The following is a 19,046-nucleotide window of genomic DNA, read 5'->3' as shown; positions in this document are numbered from 1 at the left end:
CTGCCAATGGTTGATCTTCCCTTGGAGCTATCCCTTGAAATTCACCTTTCAGAATCCAGACAAGTTAGCATGCTGTTGTCTCCGGTGTATTTCAGACAACTGAACACTGTCCTTTGGTATCCTGTAGTCAGTCTTTTTTTGAGCTTCAAATATCTCTGGAAAATTTAGTGGGAAATGCAGGGTAGTGATAAACTACCTGCCTGGGCAGTGCTTGTGTAGTGATAAACTCTCTGCCCTTGTTTAAGAGTTTTTCTATGTGTGTCTTAGACCAAGACCATGTATGGGCATTCCTCTGTGGTCTGTTTGGCGTACACTGTAGTGTGGTGCACTGCAGTACTTACTTAAATTTTGTTTTTCTGTTGACTTTGAGCTGTTGGCAAGTAAAACAAGTGTCTGCATTTCTCTTCACATTGCTTTGTTAAGTATCACTTTTCAAAGACATCTGTGAATTGAAGTACGTTGGACTTCAGTGTTACTGGTCAACTAGGTGTTCAAAAGAGTACGGAATTTTTTTGAGTTCATTTGGAAGTCACACATAAAGGCTGAAAAACTGTTTTACTGGCTTTGGTATGAAACATGCAAAATAAAGTATAGAGTGAAAGCCTGCAGATTTATGGTTTTATTGAAGCATAGGCATATTAACACAGTCCACTTCAAAATTCTAAATATTTGGTTTTTAAATTCAATTACAGAATGTTTTAGTTAATGAAAACTCCACCTGTTTGCTTCCTGTGTGGGACAGTGCAGCAACATGATTAAAAAAAGGACTTGACCTTGATTTTGCTGCCAGGGTGGTGGCAAATATGGTGATATTCTTGTAATATTTATGTGAGCTGCAAGCTGTTGTATGAGATGGAGAAATACAGAATTTTGGATCTGAGTGAGGCATTTCCGTGATTGGAGCTGCCCCTTTTGAGCTGTGGAGCCATTTCAGAAGGGATGCTTAGATACTTCTTGTTTGATTACTGCAGACTTTGCTGGACTGAGTAAGAAGGAAAAAGCGTTACGTGGCTCTTGGTGAAGTTGCTGCAGCAGGAAGGCACAAAAGAATTAAGGCAGATGATACATACCTATTCAGGTATTAAATATTCTCCATGTATCTCCAGTTGCAGAGAGCTCAATAACAACTCTTTAAGTCTGCCATGCATGACAGTGGCTTGGTGGATTCTTTTAGGGAGTCCATGTGAATGGACTGAATTCTGACAAATTAATTTCTTCTGGTGTGATTATTTTGCTTATGTATGTATTGGTTTTTTTCCCTTCCTGCATTATGTCACTGCATTAGTAATGGTAGTGGCCTTTTGGCATGTCAAAGCCTGTGGAAATACAATCTGAACAGAAATGTGTGCTAGTAGAATGTGACAGCTGAGGGGTAAGGAGTTTCAGTTATTAAGAGCAAAGTACATTAGTGGGTCTTTTGCCTTTAGGAAAAAATCCCGTCTGCTTCTCAGGAAGTCCTTTATGGAACAATGAAAATACAGTAGGGATCACAGAGACTATGCCTTTGTATTTAATTAACTGCTTGCGTGTCTTAAAGCAGTCTAAGAGTATGGTAGTTTTTTAAAGGAATCCATAAAATGCCACTTTCAGTCTGGCACGTGATGTAGTAATTTGACAATTGCAAAAGTGGAAGAACATTTTGAAAACCCCCATGGTCTTGTAAAACCTCCAGGCCCTTGTTAGCTGAAAAAGCCTACTTTCTGCCAGGGCTTGGAGCTAAAATTGGAGCTTTTTCAGGTCATATTTGAAGCCAGAAGGAACAGTAGTGAGATAGAGCTCTGTGTGCTGTTTTCATGTAGTTACCAAAGGTCAAAAAGAAAAAGGAGAAGATAGATTTGATTTGATTTTATTTGTGAAATAAATGTGGCTGTGATTCTCAAGATGGTTAATGGTGCAGAATAGGGTTAATGCTGATCATGTACTTTACTGCAGACTGGGCCCTGTAGGTTTGCAATGGTCATATTATTACATTCTTTACTTTTTGTGTGATAAATAAATGAAGTCTTTCTGCTTCTCGTCTGGGAAATAACACTGCTCTTAAAACCATGCCAGCACAAACATGTGCTATTGTTGGACATGGTATCCCTGTGTCAAGGAGGTAATTCAGTAGTCACAATCAGGTAAATATTGCACAGTCTGAGGTGTTTCCTTCCAGGTATATGCTCAGAGAGAAATAGTGGTCAAAGACAAGCAGACCTCTTTAGAGAAATGGCAATAGGCACAAATATGCTCTGTGGCCATCAGCATCTACTGTAGTATGGCACCATTCAGCTGCTACACTTTGCCTATTTTAATTAGGTGTCACTTTGAAGTGAAATATGCTTTGTCTTCACTCACAAAAGCTTGGGTGCATGTTAGGCTGTTCTGTATATGGTGAAATTACTATTGCTGGATGAGGAAGCAGCATGATAGAAAAGTAGAGATTCTCTGGGCAGCAAGTTCAAATGTTAAAGTGAGACAGTTTTATTACCAGTGTGTGTTTGGAAATCCCTGGCTTACAGAAATGTTAAGAATTTAGAAATAAAGCAGTGAGACAAACTATGTAGAAATTATTAGATGTTTAGGTTGCAACAGTAATCTTGTGAGAGCCATGAAATTTTGTATTCTTATGGCAAAGTTTGTTGGGTTTTGTTTAATTTAGGCAATGTCACATTTTGACCATGGAATTAACATTAATCATTATTAAGCTACTAATACAAGCTGAAGTATTTTACTTAATTTGCAAGTACTGGCTACATCTGCTTCATTGTGACTACTCATGAATTAACTCAAGTATTTGCATAAATGCCGGTTCAAATTTGGGCCATTTTTTGTGTACTTCAGCACTGGAAACCCTGTTTACCTGCTATCCTGCAGAAAGTAAGGGATTTAATTTGGTATGTGTAGTGCCAATACTGTAATTGTCTGGGGCAGTTTTGTGGCATAAAAAGACTCTGTCACATATCAGGTTAAGTCATGACAATTTTGAGAGGCCAAGGTGGATTGCAGTCAAAACAATAAAATATTAAAGACAGGATATTTTATTTTAATCATAATGAAGTGAGATCTTCTTGATAAGGATTTCATTGCTTTGAAGTTGCTTTACCTTTCTTCTTATATAAATTATGTTGTGATCCAGAAGAATGGCTGCATGTATTTAAAATAAAATCTAACACCTGACGATTTTCAGCTGGCATTTCTTCTACAATAGTTAGATCTATTCAAGGCTTTTGTGCCCTTTTATTTTTTATGTGGAACCACTATGTTTACACTTCTTCTGAAGGGGGCAGAAATGCCATGGTATACTCATGTATTTTTGAAAGTTTGCTGCCAAACTCCTCATGAACTTCATTAGATGATTTTGATAATACTTCCCATTCAGAGGCTTGTACTCTGGTGATGACAGACATGAACTCTTCAGGACACACTGTAAGTATACAATTTAATTTTTATATTTAAAAGACTCAATAATTCGCTGGGAAAAAAACCTCTGTCTTTAACTTTTACTAACAGAGGAGAGTTAACACAAATTCACACTAACACTCTTAAGCTATGTAACAATTTTTCTACTGCCGATGTGCTTATCTCGAACCACTTTCAATGAACACTCAAAATTATTATTAAAATTGGTTTCAGGTATGACACTGCCCTTAAGACAGCAATGGTTCTCTGGCAGAGAAGGAGTCAATAATGTTATCAAGAGGTAAAGGCAGCTGCCATACAGAGGGCATAAAAGAAAAGAAAACGATAAAGCTCACTGCTGCAGTGAATGTGTACCGTATGCCATGCCTGTGCATTGCCTGTTGATGAGGGAGGGACTGCTGTTCACCTCCCTGTGCTGTGGAGCCCTGGGGCTGCGCTGCGTGTTTGGCACTGCTGAGGAATGCTGGGGGGCCCTCTTGGAATGGGCAAGGCATGCTCCTGATGGACATAATTTGCCTGCCCCAGACTCAAGGATGATGGTGCCTGTGTGTTTCTGGTCTCCCAATACTGAAGTGTGCATGTGAGCCTGGTAGAAGAAATAAATGAAAGCAGATGTAATCAAGCAGTTTTCTTTTCTTTTATGCCCTCTGTATGGCAGCTGCCTTTACCTCTTGATAACATTATTGACTCCTTCTCTGCCAGAGAACCATTGCTGTCTTAAGGGCAGTGTCATACCTGAAACCAATTTTAATAATAATTTTGAGTGTTCATTGAAAGTGGTTCGAGATCATCACATCGGCAGTAGAATAATTGCTACATAGCTTAGGAGTGTTAGTGTGAATTTGTGTTAACTCTCTGAGTCATTATTCAGTAGTACTCTTTTGGCTTAGTCAGTGCGTCAGTACAACTTATATTTTTGTTAGAAAAAGATGTTGCAAAACTAATTACTTCATGTTTTTTCCTACCAAAACCCAAAACTAGACCCAAAAACCCCAAAACCCAAAAAAACTTTGAGTAAAACATCCAGCAGTATTGGTACTAAAACTTAGCATTTTCTGTTGAAGGCCTCTAAGCTTTCAGGCTTTCATCCTCCCTTGAAAATAGAAATCTTTATCTGCCCAACAGAAAAGTGTACTTTGTGCTTCCTCTGGCCTTGGGTATATCAGTGGGGCTTCTAGTGCCCCTCTCTGAGCAGCAATATCTCACACCATTCATTCCCACTGGGGCTGAAAACAAGTAGTTGTATGATCAGATTTATTTGGTGATCAGATTCATTTGTTTATTTGTTTTAACATTGTGCTGCTGTGGAGGGACCAAGAAATTTGGTAATTAATGCTGTCTTTGCCCTGATGAAAATGACAGCCTTTGCACATGTGTAGCACAGTAAGATGGGGCTGCCTGTGTCTAGAACGTGTATGTAGGGTTTTTTGAACTATCTTGAGACATGTTACCTTTTCTTACTGTGGCTATCTGAACATGAAGGAATTTCTTACTGTGTACTTAGTGTGTTGCAAGCCATCTGACATAGGTGAGGAAATGATGCCCTGTGTTGTAGGAATTACTGTTTCATACTGCAGAGTTAGAAGATAAGGATAAATTGAGCTATTTGCACTTCACAGATTCTGTTTATGTTTCCAAATAACTTGTATCATCATCTCAGAGCAACACGAAAGGAGACTTTAAAGGCAACCGATAATAAGTACCCCCATGAGCAGCAGAGCTATGTTTTGTTGTTGAGGTTAACAGGTAGCTCCACCTGTGCCTAAGCTGCCCGAGGAAAAGATGACTCACACATCAGTGTATAACCACAACTGGGACCAGCAGTAACTGGATCAGTGTCTCAACATTGATCACCCCAGTCAGAAAACCACTGCAAAACTTACGCTGTTTAATACCATACTAGGTGAACAGTCTTGATTAGGACAGAGGTAAATAAAGTGATTTTGCTGCTCTGTATGAGGTCATTTTAGGTGTTACCTAAATATTTGGAGGAGGTTACATACAGTAACCTGTGTTTCATAATTGACATTATCAGCTGCAAAAGTACTACAGTCTAAACTATGTTAATAAAAGAAGTAGGCTGTAATAATTTTAGTATCTTTCAGTGGATGAATGATATTTTTCCATTGCCCATGCTGCTTTAGTGGATTTTAGTTATTATAATGCAGCTGTAATTTGGAGATGGAAAAGACGTAGTTTCAAGATAGATCTTATTGCATTGTGTCTTCCACAAGAAGAGTAAAATGTCATCAAGTAAAGTGCCATGGTCTGAGTATTCTGCACAACAGCAATTTAGTTGCAAAGTTACTCGTTCAGGGCAGAAAAAGGCCAAAGGAGGAAGTAATTTTTGGCGCTCTTGGTGGCCTGGATTTGCTTTGGGAGAGGGCTAGTAAGGGTAAATAAAATTTTGCATGGCGAATGTTACAATTTTAGCTGAGGGGGACAGTTTGTAGATGTGATGTTTCAACTTTATTTGTTTGTGCCATATACAATGTTTTTGATTCTTTGAACACTTTAAAACTCAAGATTGATCTGATTTGTACTACATGATATCTTAATTTAGCCAGTATTGCAAATAATGTAATTATAGCCCAGTATTTTTAATAACTCCATTCTGTGGTTAAGGTACCTATTCAGGTAACTATCAATTACTTTACAAATAGGTTACACTACATTATAACAATTTGAACGAAATGAACTTTATATATAAACAAGTATCACATTTTCTTGTTTTTGTAAGAGATTGTCTTTGTTTTGTGTTATATTCTTATGTCTTATGAAACAGAAGCAAAACTCTATTAATGCAAAACTCAGATCACACTATCAAAAATTTATTTTAAATCAGAGTAGCAGAGATAAGGAGCTTTAAATAAGGATTACTTTTTGTAGTATTATTTTTGTAAGACTACTTGTGTAGGCAAAGTTACAGCACGCAGATGTGTCATCTGTAAATAGTAAAGAGCAAATAAGAAAATAGAAATCTCCTCTATAAGTTTTTTTCTCAGTGAATTAGTGTTGTATGGTCTGTGTGTATATAATATGGATGATCTTTTGTGAAAACTACTAGACAAACACATATTATCTTAGAGTGAGTGCTTAAGAACGATTTTATCAGATGTTTCAGATTTGTAGAGAAAAATGTGTGTAGAGCACGTTGTTGGCTAACATGTTATCTAAAGATCATTGTTAAGTTTACAGTATCACAAGACTGACTAAAAAATATGACATTTTGAAAAATCATTTGAGTTTTGTTTTGTTTTAGAGACTCGAGAATTTTTTAGGATATGTCTTGTTTTTTTGTATTTTTCTTTCTACAGCTTTTCATGGAAACTGGAACGAACAATAAATGAAAGCTGAGTTTTTCAGACAATAATTTAAATCCCAGAAGTTAAGTTTGAGGGAAGAGTAAGTACAATGAGACATGCTGTGAAACTGGCAGGGGAAACAGAGATCTGCACTTGATCTCTCTGGAGTTTATAGATAAATTTTGAACCATTTAGTTTTCTGGGACATGAGCTCAAGAGCCTGTGCAGCAGGTTTCAAGAAAAAAAAAAAAAAAAAAAAAAAAAAGAAGCTGTTGTTTTTCCTACATTTAGGTATATATTTGCTTGATTTTTATGACCTGGACAAGCTTTCCACATAGTAAAGTTTTAGTGTGGGGTCATGCTGGGAGTGTTCTCAAGTTTGAGCTACATAAGAATAGAGGGGAACTGAGGTGAATTCCTAAAGTCTCTGAGTATCTGCTGAAAATCGTAATTTCTAATGTGGAGAAATGCACCATAGTACATAATTATACCCGTAAAAACAGTTTTACGTGTAGATGGTTATCCAGTTGCTTCTGTTAGTAGGAGTGTGTGAACTCCTAACATTAGAACCTCAGATCTGGGAGAATTTAGCTGATCCAACTTCCTGCTGCCCCAGAAGTGACAGCAGAGTGTCTGATTTCCCAAACAGTGAACTGTGAGTGCATTAACATCTGTCCTTCTCAGTGGTGACACATTGCATAGGGCACTGTAGATGTGCAAAAACAGCGCAAGAGAAGGGAGCTGGCAAGTCTTAGCTTGCAACACAGCAGCTGAAGGGACTGGCCAGAACAACTACTACCCATCTTCTATCATTAGTAATCCCATTGGAGCAGAAGATGTAGAATAGTCTCACCTTAGCTTTAATACAGAGACTGAATTTTCTGGTTTGTATTTAGTATGAAAATTGAAGTTTCTTTCTTTCCAGAACACATTTCCTTTATTGGAATAGGGCGGCTCTCTATATAAAATATGTGGAAATTCTCAAAGGGAAAGTTTAAAATGTTAAGTCAAACTCTCAGAAAATCACTGTCTGAGTATTGCTTGTCAGCTTCATCTGGCCTTCCCACAGTTAAAGGAGTGCAGAGGGACAGTTGCCATCCTCTCATCACAGGGCTTTCATGCCACTGGGCTTATAAAATGAGCAATGTTTTCCAAACAAGTATATATTATATTGTTTGGCCTTATTTTTTTCCCACATAGTTCAGACTTTGTATGGAATACAGACCTGTTAAATTTCCCATGTTGCACAGCTCATACTTTATCAATTTGTCACAAATATTGATGTATTTTCACACATTTCTGGTGGTCTAAATAACACAGTGTTTAGTGCCAGTTTTGAAAAACCTTTGTATAACCCTGTCTTTGCCAGCATTACCCAAGTATTCAGAACAGTCTTTATTCTTCTTGGTAAGGCTTATCTGATGAGACAATCCATCAGTTTGCCTCTTGTTTTAAGGACCATGTTCATACTCATGTCACCATACACAATTTTAGTTTAATTTATCCTTAGTTTGTTCTTTATCTTGTAGTCATGAAATCCATGGAAACTGTAGTATTCAACTGCTCTGCAAGGCAAACCTTGATCTTCCCTCCTGTACTTTTTTGCTTGCTTTACTATGTGTCTGCCATTCTTTTCCATTAAGGTATTTTCAGGAAAAATACCCTACAGGTTGCAGAACAATCATCACTAGGGCTTCATCTTTCAATGTTATTGTACAACGTTCTGCAAAAGAATTTTTGTCCATATTTTTTGATCAGTCTCCTGTTCATGAATTTTCTCTAAATCTTGACTATTTGTGAGTTTTTATGTTAGCATTGTCTCAAATTTACTTTTGATTTATAAAGGTAAAATAAAATGTATTCATAAATGCAGAAGGAAAAGTATTTTCTTTCAAAATAAGTAACATGTTTCAGTAGGACAGTCTGTAAGGAAATGCAAATCCCACTTGATTCAGTGCAGTTGTTCAGATGGAACAGTTGCAAAGATTAAGGCCTTTTCTTGATTCTACTTTTTTCAAAGTGTGTTTCAAATTCAAAGAATCACAGACTCCTTGAGGTTAGAGGGTACCTCTGACTATTATCTGGTCTATCTGCCCTGTTCAGCCTGGTTTAGCCAGGGCCACTTTGGGCTGGGTGGCCAGGATCCTGTCTAGACAGTTTTTTCAATACCTGTTAGGGAGGGAGATGACAAAATCACCCTGGGCAGCCTGTGCCTATGATTGGTTACCCTTGCAGTGAAAAGCTGTTTGCTGATGTTTAGTGGGAACCTCTTGTGTGAGCTACAGATAGGTTGAATTATTCTACTGAAAGCTGAGGTCACTGACAGGGCACTTAAGTGACAGTAAATGCTGTAAGCATAGGAGTCCTGTTAGAGAAAAAGGCTTGTCCTGCAGGAGCATGTCCCTCCTCCCTGAAATTCTAAATTTGCATGAAGTGGAAGCAATGCTCAGCTGTATCAGTAGTTTCAAGTGTACAGACTTCTCGGTATGTACAGCAGTGGGGAACATATGTCTCTACACCATCATGCAAAAATAAGAAATATGTGGACTGACTGATACGAAATGAGATACTGCTACACCACTTCATGTTTACTTCAATAATTTGTAAGCTTCCTTCAAGAATGGTTCAGGGAAAGGCTAGAAAAACCATTGTCACCCACATATAAATATCTTCTATTTCTTAATATAAGAATTAATAAAGAGCTTGAAATGATGTGGGTTATTTTTAAAGTCATAGAATCATATCCTGAGTTGGAAGGGACCCACAAGGATCATCTAAGTTCAGCTACTGGCCCTGGACCAGACAGCCCCAAGAAGCTGTACAAATTGGGACAACCATAAAATATTACAGAAACAGCTCCATTATATCCTTTGCTATAAACATGTGGGTTTGCCTGAAAGTCGTTTGCAGCTCAAGAGTGAGCTACTTGTAAAAACAGACAAGAATTTGAAAATGGCAGAAACTAGGTGATTTAGAAAAATCACTGGTAAAAAAGGTACCTTTTCACGGAAAATTTGGGCCAAAGAAAATTGCCTTTTTTTGCTGAACACTTTCAAACACAGAACCCCTTAATCAGGCCTAATAAAGAAGTCACTGTCTACGTGCATCACTGTGAGAGCACTAAAGTGAAGTAGACTGTCTAAGAATGCAATAAATCATATGGGGTCATTGCACTAATGAACAGTTCAGGCCCAAACTCTCATTAGCTTGTCTGTAGAAAGAAAAAAAAACAGTAAAACAGGAAAAGGCCATAGAGAAAAGCTCTTTGCTGATAGTATATTAAACTTCTATTGTTGAAAGATAGGCTTTAGTTAATTTCAGGCCTATTAAAAAATAAATATTTTGTGATTAGGAACCAGTGAATAAGAGCAGAAAGCCCAAGTGTGTAAAGCCATAAATACCTAAGTCCATGGGTTAACAATCTGTAAAATTGTCAAAAAGCATTGCTTAAGTGATAAAAGACACTCACTGTTAACTAGAAGCATGGATGCTGTTGGCACCAGTCCCTATACATATACGGAAGGCATCTTTTTAGTTCCTTCTGAAAAAGCAAATCTTTTCTGTTAATAACATTCATTCTCAGGTTTAAAGCAGTTGTTTCCTCTGGGTGTGTTCTCACCCAGATTTCTCAGTCAAAAAATGAAGGTTTTATTTCCAATACTTAACAGTTTTAATATTTATGCTAATCTGTATTCCTTGGAATAAATTTTCAGATTGGGATGCTTAAGGACATGAAGTAAATAGTTTGAAAAGTTATTAGGAACCCTTATAAAATAAGTCTGCATGATCAATATGTTTTATCAATATGAGGAGTTTTTGTGGTTTCATTTCTCAAAATGATCTTGCTAAAGCAGAGCAAAATTTTTACCAGGAAAATACACAATTTTGTATATATCTATATTCGTTTATTCTTGTGATGTTGACTCGGTTAATGCTGGGAGAAAATTTTGGCATGGAGCAATTTCACTGGTATTTTCATGCCTTATAATGAGAATGAGATTAGGCCTTTCTCCCTTTTTTCATTTCAAGCAAGCTGGTTAAAAAAGAAAGTAGTGAACTTATAATAGTTAACTAGTCTCTGTGTCTATTTGATTTTTTTTCTTCTTAGATTTTAGCACTTGAAAGCCAAACATGACTGTCTTCTAGTGTTTGCTATTTTTTTGAGGGAATTGACATTAGGTAAGTTGAAGTTCATGTTGAAATTAATAAAGAAAAAATACAGTTAATGGAAATCTGCAGAAACCAGTTCTCAGCTAGTAATTTTTGCTGCAAGGAGAAGAAATTGATGGATAAACCAGATGTTTAAGAGTAGCCTGCAGCTAGACAACTGAGCTTAGTTTGCTGATGTCTTTAAAGTTTGCGTGGACACTTGTTCTTCATCACTGCAGTCTGTTTCCTATTATCATGATTATTTTACAGCTGAAAATCTTGTAAGGTTTTACAGAAACTCAGGAAGGAAAGCTTTTTTTTTTTAAGCTTGATTTTCAGAGCAGTGTTAAGTAATGCTGCAGCGTATTTCAAAAAGGTCTAATGCTGTGTAATGTGTAATAATATCTCTTGGTATTCTGAAGTGGGTTGTGTTGTTGGTTGGGTTGGGTTTTGTTGCATAGGATTAATTCAGTTGTATATAAGTGGCATACACCACCACAGTCAGGTACAGAGTTTGTATTTTGACTGGGTGTCTGTGAGAACTGGAGGTGATGTTGATTTAAGGAGAGCAGATGTTAATGGTGTTGTTCTCAAGCATTCTGTTGCCCAAATAGGCATCTCTTATCATGAGAAAAGGCAACAAAAGACAGTAAATCTGCCTGCTCTATTATGAAGGGCAACAATAGACTGATTTATGGAGAAAAAGCAACTGTTAGGCTCAGGTAGCCTGTGTGCGTGAAAACTGAGTTTTACAGACCGGATGTTTCTGCTGTCATTTTTGAGAACAATTTTGTGCTGTCTTAATCATGAGGCAAGGAGAGTCAGAAAATGTTGGTTAGCCTGGATAACACCTGATGATAACACATGTGTATAAAATTTAAAGTGTGAGCAGGTTCAATTTTCAACAGTAGACCATTATTTCCTAACCTGATTTTTACTGTTCCTTTTGTATGGCTACTTCTTTTGTGTTCTCCATTAGCATCCCCTCTGCTCACATACCAGATTCATAGTTTGTCTCATGTGCACAGATGAGTGTGCAAGGATGTGTCATTGAGTCTTGGAATCAGCCAAAAAGTATACGGAGAGGTGCATCCTGGCAGCAGGAAGCAAGACTCTTCAGTACTGAAGAGTAAAATAGTACAGAATTTTTCTATGAAGTAATAGGACTTCCTCATTAAACTGAAGGGAAATTTACACATTTTAAGCAACAGTAGGAAAAAATGTTTAGAACTGTTTGTTAAATAATACACACTGATTTTAATAACCCTGTTTAAAAATTCAGTTCTCTTTTGTAATTGGTAAATTTTAGATAATTTCTCTTGTAACCAAGCATATCTTCTGGCTCAATCACATTTACAATCTGCAGAATTTTGATACATATGAAAAGTGTTAGGAGAATTTCAGTCACAGCATAAAAGTTTCATTGGAATCCCTATATTAACACTTACTTTCTATGGGAGATGAAAGAAAACTGTCTGAGGCTTTCTGACATTTAGTGTGGTCTTCTCAGGTCTTTTGTTTTTCAATTCCACAACATCATTGCTAATTTGAAAAACGTTGCATCTCCAGTATGACAATGACAGAGGTACCTTAGGTCCATTATAAACTCATTTAGGTTTTCATGTTGTATAATCTTTCAAAGAAGGCTTTGGAAACTTCTTGTTAGACTTTAGCAAAGAGGTAGACATGATGTAGTAGTGTGTATGTATGGTGAGTGCAATAGTAATTTCCACAATGTTTGCCTCACTGACACCTGAAGTTAAGGTCTTTGAGTATTATTTGGCCCCACAGTTTCTTTTTCTGACAGAATGCTTTAGGCAGTAACTAACCATAAGGGTTTTTCTAGGCAAAAAAAATGTCTCTTAAAATGTTACTTATTTTCTTTTTTTTTTTTCTTTTAAGTCTGAACAGCCGAGTCCTGCCAGTTCCAGCTCCAGTTCGAGTTCCAGTTTTACACCATCTCAAAACAACAGACAAGGTACCAGTAAAGGAAAAGAAATTGAAAGGAATGTGTGAAATGAAGGGGCCAATAAAAACAGAACTCATGGCATCTCATGACCTCTTTTCTTCTGTGTTTCACTGCCTGAATTGGCCACAGTTTTGATTTAGAGACTTTTCTGCAGGTTGTTTTCAGATGTGGCTGTAAGGGCAAAATAAAAGGAGAGAAAGAGACTGGGAACCTGAGAAAAGAGTGTGAGTATTGGTTGTTTTGAAGGACTAAATACATGCCAGTCACTTAACAGAGGATAAACCCAAAAGAGCTTTCTGAGTTGTCCTTCTGCAGGGTTAGGTAGCATGGCACCTGGCTCCATCTGAAGCCCTGGAAGAGCGTGGTTTCCATGGGCAGCTGACAGAAACCCACAGATGTGTTTATGTAGACCCTTTCAAAGGCTCTGAGCATCCCATACTACTGGGAAGTTTTAAGAGCACAGAATATGTACTTCAAATACATGCCAAGGAAAGATGATGGTTAGACTTAAAGTTTGCAGTTTGGTTTTCTAGCTAATAATTTCAGTTTACTTTAAACTTAATAAAGAATGCATTTTTCTTCCTGGACACTTTGCCAAGGCATGTTTTCTGTAAATAAGTTGATATTCATTCTCCATGATCTATTAAACTACTTAGTTCCTGGTTGGCTTCTTTCCCTCGTTTATAAGATTGTACAACCGATACATCCTTAATGAGTTTTTGTTTTGTTCTTTGGATAAAGAGCATTAAAAAAGCAGCCTTTGACTAAACAAAATAGTTTGTTTTAGCCATTTGTATTCCTCAGTGGTAGACTTGATTTAAGGTTATGACTATACACTAGTGCCTCAGGCACACTGACTTTAAGTAGATTTGTGCATGATTATGTGATGCATATCTGTCCTAGTGCCTTCTCTAGGTGACTGGTACTGATTTTCTGATGTTTTCTGGCAGTGTTATTCCATGTGAAAGAAGGCAAGAGCTGAAATGAGCTGTGGTAATGACTGGCTTCAGGCAGTTGGTATTTACCTAACAATAAACAGATACACTTCCTGCTGAACTTCCATTTTCCTTCTCACGAAAACCTTAGTGGTGTGAACTGTCCATTACAAGCCAAAAGACTTAGACACCCACTTCTGCATCTGTTATCTTTGCTGGGAAAAAACTTATTGACTTAGTAGTTTCTTCTGAGCAGACTGGTTCCATCCATCTTTTCTGGATCATATACAAGATATATCACAGATTGTCTTTCAGTTCTTCTGTAGAATAGATGGGAGATTTGTCCTCCAGTGTGAACAGCTCTGTAGTGCAAATGGTATATGCATCTTCTCTTTTTTGTAGCAGTAAATAGTGGTTTGTGCTTCTTTCTGGGAGTTCCAGAAACCCCAATTAACTAAGCGTGTTTATTGCCCAGGACATACATTTGTATATCAAAGGTATGGAGCACCAGGCATACCATGACATGTTCATGATGTATGTTGTGCTCTGGTCAGAAGCCATGCTTTTCCCCTTACCTGGAAGTTACTTGCGAGGACTGTTGCTCTTTTTTGGTTGCATTTAGACTCCAGTGCTCACTCAGGTGACAAAAAACACAGCATGAACTTTTTTCACCTCTTTTTGCGTGTGTAGTGGGCTAACCTGAGGTTCCTCAGTTCTTCTGTCCTTGGGGCTTACTTTGATATTTGTCTGTTTCATTATCAAGAAAACTTGCTCATGGGCAACTCTTAATTTTCAGTTTCTCCTTAACTATTCTGATATCTTAGGAGGTTGCAACTTTGCAAACCTTTAGAAAAGTTGTTACAGAATTTTAGAGTAAGTGTGCAAGGAGCAGAAAGTTGCTATCCATGCTAGGAAAAAAAAGACCTAAAAATGGATGCTTTGCTGATTGGTAGAAAAGTCTGCTGAAAAGTTAGCTAGCGACATGCTTCTCAGACTCCCAGACATGCTCCTACACTAAATGAGAACTTGTCATTGTTTGAATGACAAGTTGTTCCATGCTTATGGGGCTGTCAGTGATGGATGCCTGAGGTGTCCAAGTTTCTTTTTATTACTGCTTCTATAAAAGCCCTTTCCCTCCTTCAAGGGTCAGATAGTAAGTTAATACAGTCAGAGTACAAATTGTCATGTGCAACTGAGCATTGTCTTCCTGAGATTCAAATAGGGAGAGAAAATGGAGCACAACTCAGCTGCTTCTACATATCAGCTGTGGGTGCCTGGACAATAAGTACTTCCATACTGTTACCTATATAGATGTCTGGTCAACCAGGAATTTGCCCATGGGGACCATCTGGTTTTCTTTCCTAGGGTGTGAAAACAGAGAAAAGGCTCGTTTCTCTGAACTGTCCAAACTGTGTCAATTTACAAAAGTTCTAGGGCAGCCTTAGTGATAAATCATTCCAAACAACAGCTTTGAAGTCACTTGCACAAAACTAGTCAAAATGCCTATGGCCTGAACTTTGCTATGTCTGGAAGAGTCCATAAAACTGTCCTCCCCCACTGTCATACTCATAACCCTGTTGTGAGAATGGCATTGACTGACAGATGTCTCCCTTGTCTGCTGGCAGTGACCAGAGAGGATGTTCCTTGACTCGGTTTTCCCATTGGCAAATAAGAGAGTTGAAAGCTTCATCTCAGGCTCAATGTGTTCATGTTACTACTGTGTTTCTTGGGCTGAAGGAATTACAGCCGTAATAGTAATTGCTGTTCTTACAGCCATCACTGCTGGTTTCAACTGCTGCTTCATGTCTTAGATAGGCTTCATAGTTAAATGTCCTATGGCACTAGGACATTTTACTTTCTTCCCTCTTCTAATCTGCTTTTGCCCATTCTTATTTCAAGTAGCTGTAGTTTTACACTTCCCAGCTCTATTTAACATATTCTGCTTTCTGTAACTGTGTCTTAGAGTGAAAAGAGTGAAAATCAAAACCCAAACTGAGTTTAATTCAGCTTTGTGAACAAGTTAAGCTTTGTACCTTCTTGCTAATTCAGGAAAAGTGACATGGTGTTGGGTGGTATTGATGCACTTCATACTTATCAACATGGGTGAAATACTTACTCCACTTGAAATTGACCCTGAAATAATGGGAACAGCTGAAGGTAAAATACATAAAAACCAAGAAGACAAAATTATTGCCTTTTACAGTACAATTTAGTCAGAGTGATTTATTAGAACCAATCTCTCATATGTGGATTAACCTCACAGATGCACTAATACTGATCAATATGTCCCTGTAGATCTTTACTTACATATAATGAGACAGCAAAAAGTACTAAACCCCAGCAATACAAAAGAAGCATGCTTTTACTAAGCATACATTTCATGTCAATTTCTCCTGTCATGGCAGTATTTTATTTACTTCAGCTATGATCCAGGGTGCAAATTGTTCTAGTACTTGAACATGTGAGTCACTTCATTGTCAAGAATAAGTCTGTTGAAGCTGACTGAGTTGCTCATGGGAGTAAAGATTCATGAATACATGGACAGGTCCCTGCAGTATAATCCCCCATTGCATTACTTAGTTTAATTTTTAAGACTCTCCTCTCTCAACACTTCAGTTTTTAAAGCTCGGTAAATTGCCCAAAACACTGGGAAGTAAACTTTACAGTGTTTTATTGTCTCTGTTATTTCAGGTCCATTGAGGACTATAATGAAAGATCTGCACTCTGATGATAATGAAGATGAATCAGATGAAGCAGATGACAAGGACAATGATTCTGAGTTGGAACAATCTGTAAATACACGAGGAGGGGGCAGGAGTCGCAGGTGAGTGTCTCGTGATTGCAGGTGACCTGCTGATCAAGACATGTAGTGCTTGTTAGTGACAAGGTAGGGTCTGATGTTCCCAGGGTGCTGAGTAGCAAATGGGCAGAAAATTCACTCTTTCTAAAGCATCTGCACGTAAAAGAGCCCCTTTTAAACACTAGCACAACTAGGCATTCCTGATACAAACTCTTCCTGTACTAATCAACACCATTGCGATGATCCTCATTTGTTTGACATTACTCAATTTCATGCGATTGTGACTTGAGGCAAGGAGTTGTAATTACTCCCTGGCCTAAATTAGAGAAAATGGTCCTTCAACTGTTGAATAAGCTATTCTATGCATAGTCACAAGACTTCTTTTCTTACCGGTTTTAGATCAAGCTGTTCTATTGAATCTAAATCAATGAAATTTGAATTTCAAGTAAATTCTGTGCTGCCTGGAGTAGATAATGCATAAAAGTGCATCATAGGGTAAAGCAAGCATCTGTCAAAGAAATTTTTTAAATTTTTGTTTTTTAAAAGAAGCTTCTGCATCCTTGCTGCAACCTTCAGAAGGCATTCCAAAACTCATCTGGTGTTCAGGCAGCTTGAAGCTCCATCCAAATTATGTTCAAGGTTATGGAAGACCTGAACTGCATCTCTCAAGCACTCTACATATTAGGTTCTTTATGTAATTCAGAGGATTTTCCTGTTAGTGCACAGCACCTGAGTGCCAGTGTCAGCTACTGCTTGAATGGGAAGATAACAGGAAAACTTGAATTAATGCATCTTCTTCCCTGGTGTACTTTAGCAGCTGGAATCAAGGAGAAAAATACCAAGATGACTAGCTGCCTGAGAACTTCTTGTTGTCAGTGATTGTGTAAAGGATTGCTTCAAGTTCAGCTTGTTTCCAGGTGTGGAGATTTTGTTTCAGATTTTTGAAGGAACTTTAAGGCTATTGTTTTTCTACTTCATTTTGTCCTGAGTAACTAATGGGGTTTTTTCCAACAAAAAAATATTCCCTGTTGTTCATAAGTAAATGAAGGGTCAAGCTGACTAGGAGCTGGACTTTATGGGATCTCTTCTGAGATGCTAAGTTTTTAAATTTAAATCAGGAAAAGATGTGTTACTTTTGATGATAAATGAGGAACTTGTCAGTAAAACACTTATTTAGGTGGGAAGTACAGCTGTTTGGAAAGCTTTTAGGAGAGCAGAAAAGTATCCCTAAAGACCACTTTCCTTCTTTTACGTAGCTGTGAACTGAGATAGGGAGAAGCAGTTCAATTTTGTAGGTGTTTAACCATTTCTGTAAAGTTAGTTGCTGTTAATTGTCTCAGCCAAGTTCAGACAGGCAGCCTCCTTCTTTGTGCTACAAAGAGTTTTTTCCAGAGTGCAGCCCTGCTCAGATGGCTCTCGTCCATGTGACCTTGATTAACAATAGCCTGCTTAGCAAGGGATTGGTCATTGTAAGTCCCTACCTCAAAGTCCAAGGTTGGCTCACCCCATTTGACAGCCCTTTGTCTGCAGATGTAATGCTGTGGCTCTTTTTTTCTGCAGGGTTAGTCTGAGTGATGGCAGCGATAGTGATAGCAGCTCAGCTTCCTCACCGCTGCGTCATGATCCAGCACCACCTGTACTGAAAACCAGCAACAGCCAGGTAAAAAATGCAGTTTGGCTTTGTATATGCAGTAGACAGAGTTAACATCAAACTCAAGAGTTTATTATTGATGCATCTCTTCTCCTCTCCCCCACCAGTGTTCATCTAGAAAGATACAGCATTTTGTTTTACTGCAGTAGAAGACACAATAGTTTTACTTTGCATCAGAGTACTTGTTCTATATTTGTAAGAGCTAGCAGGGTTTTTATTTCTGAAGTAGCAACTTAGGATAATTTGGATTTTCAAACAAAAGAAAGTAAATTACCTACAGTTGCAAAATACTCCCAAGAAAAAATGAGAATTACCTTTTGGGTGGTACCTCTCCCACAGTAAGATTCTCCAAATATAAAATTAAGTATAAAAACGCACATCCTTTGCAAAATAAAATACACCATTTTTCAGTTATTTTAAGGAGGCATAATTCATTTCCAGTGTCAATAGCATCATGCTTAAAGAAAGCTGTTAGGACACATAGTGGCTACTTACAGTTGTTATATAGTTAAAATAGTGTCTACATGCACTAACACAAGTTTGTGGTTTAGAGGGTGAGTTTCAAAGGTGGATCTTTTCTATATCTCTTCTCTGCAATTGCTTCAATTATCTGGCAGATATTATTTGCTTGCCTTTGGTTTTCTATTAAGATTTCCAGAACAAGCTATAGTACAACCCCCAAATATTATTATTCATGTTAGCTAAGTTCAAATACACTGTGGGGGAAAAAAAAACCCACAAACCAGGAAGTACTTTGTGCACTGAGAGAAGGTAATTTCATGTCCAGAAAATATTCTTATTTTCTACCACTATAGGCTCTTCTAACTTATCTATA

At 37.7% G+C, this 19,046-nt stretch overlaps 1 protein-coding gene across 2 annotated transcripts in view; it reads left to right on the top strand.

Moving 5' to 3' along the window:
- The window catches only part of MLLT3 (MLLT3 super elongation complex subunit), a 119,519-nt gene that overhangs the window by 86,968 nt on the left and 13,505 nt on the right, over window positions 1-19,046 (top strand). For both annotated transcript variants that reach the window (XM_041399097.1, XM_041399096.1), the window contains 3 exons: window positions 12,759-12,834; window positions 16,452-16,584; window positions 18,121-18,220. In XM_041399097.1, the coding sequence (XP_041255031.1) occupies window positions 12,759-12,834; window positions 16,452-16,584; window positions 18,121-18,220 (309 nt within the window). The remainder of the gene's footprint in view (window positions 1-12,758; window positions 12,835-16,451; window positions 16,585-18,120; window positions 18,221-19,046) is intronic.

The sequence above is a fragment of the Onychostruthus taczanowskii genome, unplaced genomic scaffold, assembly GCF_017590055.1.
Source record: "Onychostruthus taczanowskii isolate IOZ18803 unplaced genomic scaffold, ASM1759005v1 scaffold154, whole genome shotgun sequence".
NCBI lineage: Eukaryota > Metazoa > Chordata > Aves > Passeriformes > Passeridae > Onychostruthus > Onychostruthus taczanowskii.
The sequence above is the reverse complement of the archived record's forward strand: the minus strand, read 5'-3'. Positions and strand labels throughout refer to the sequence as shown.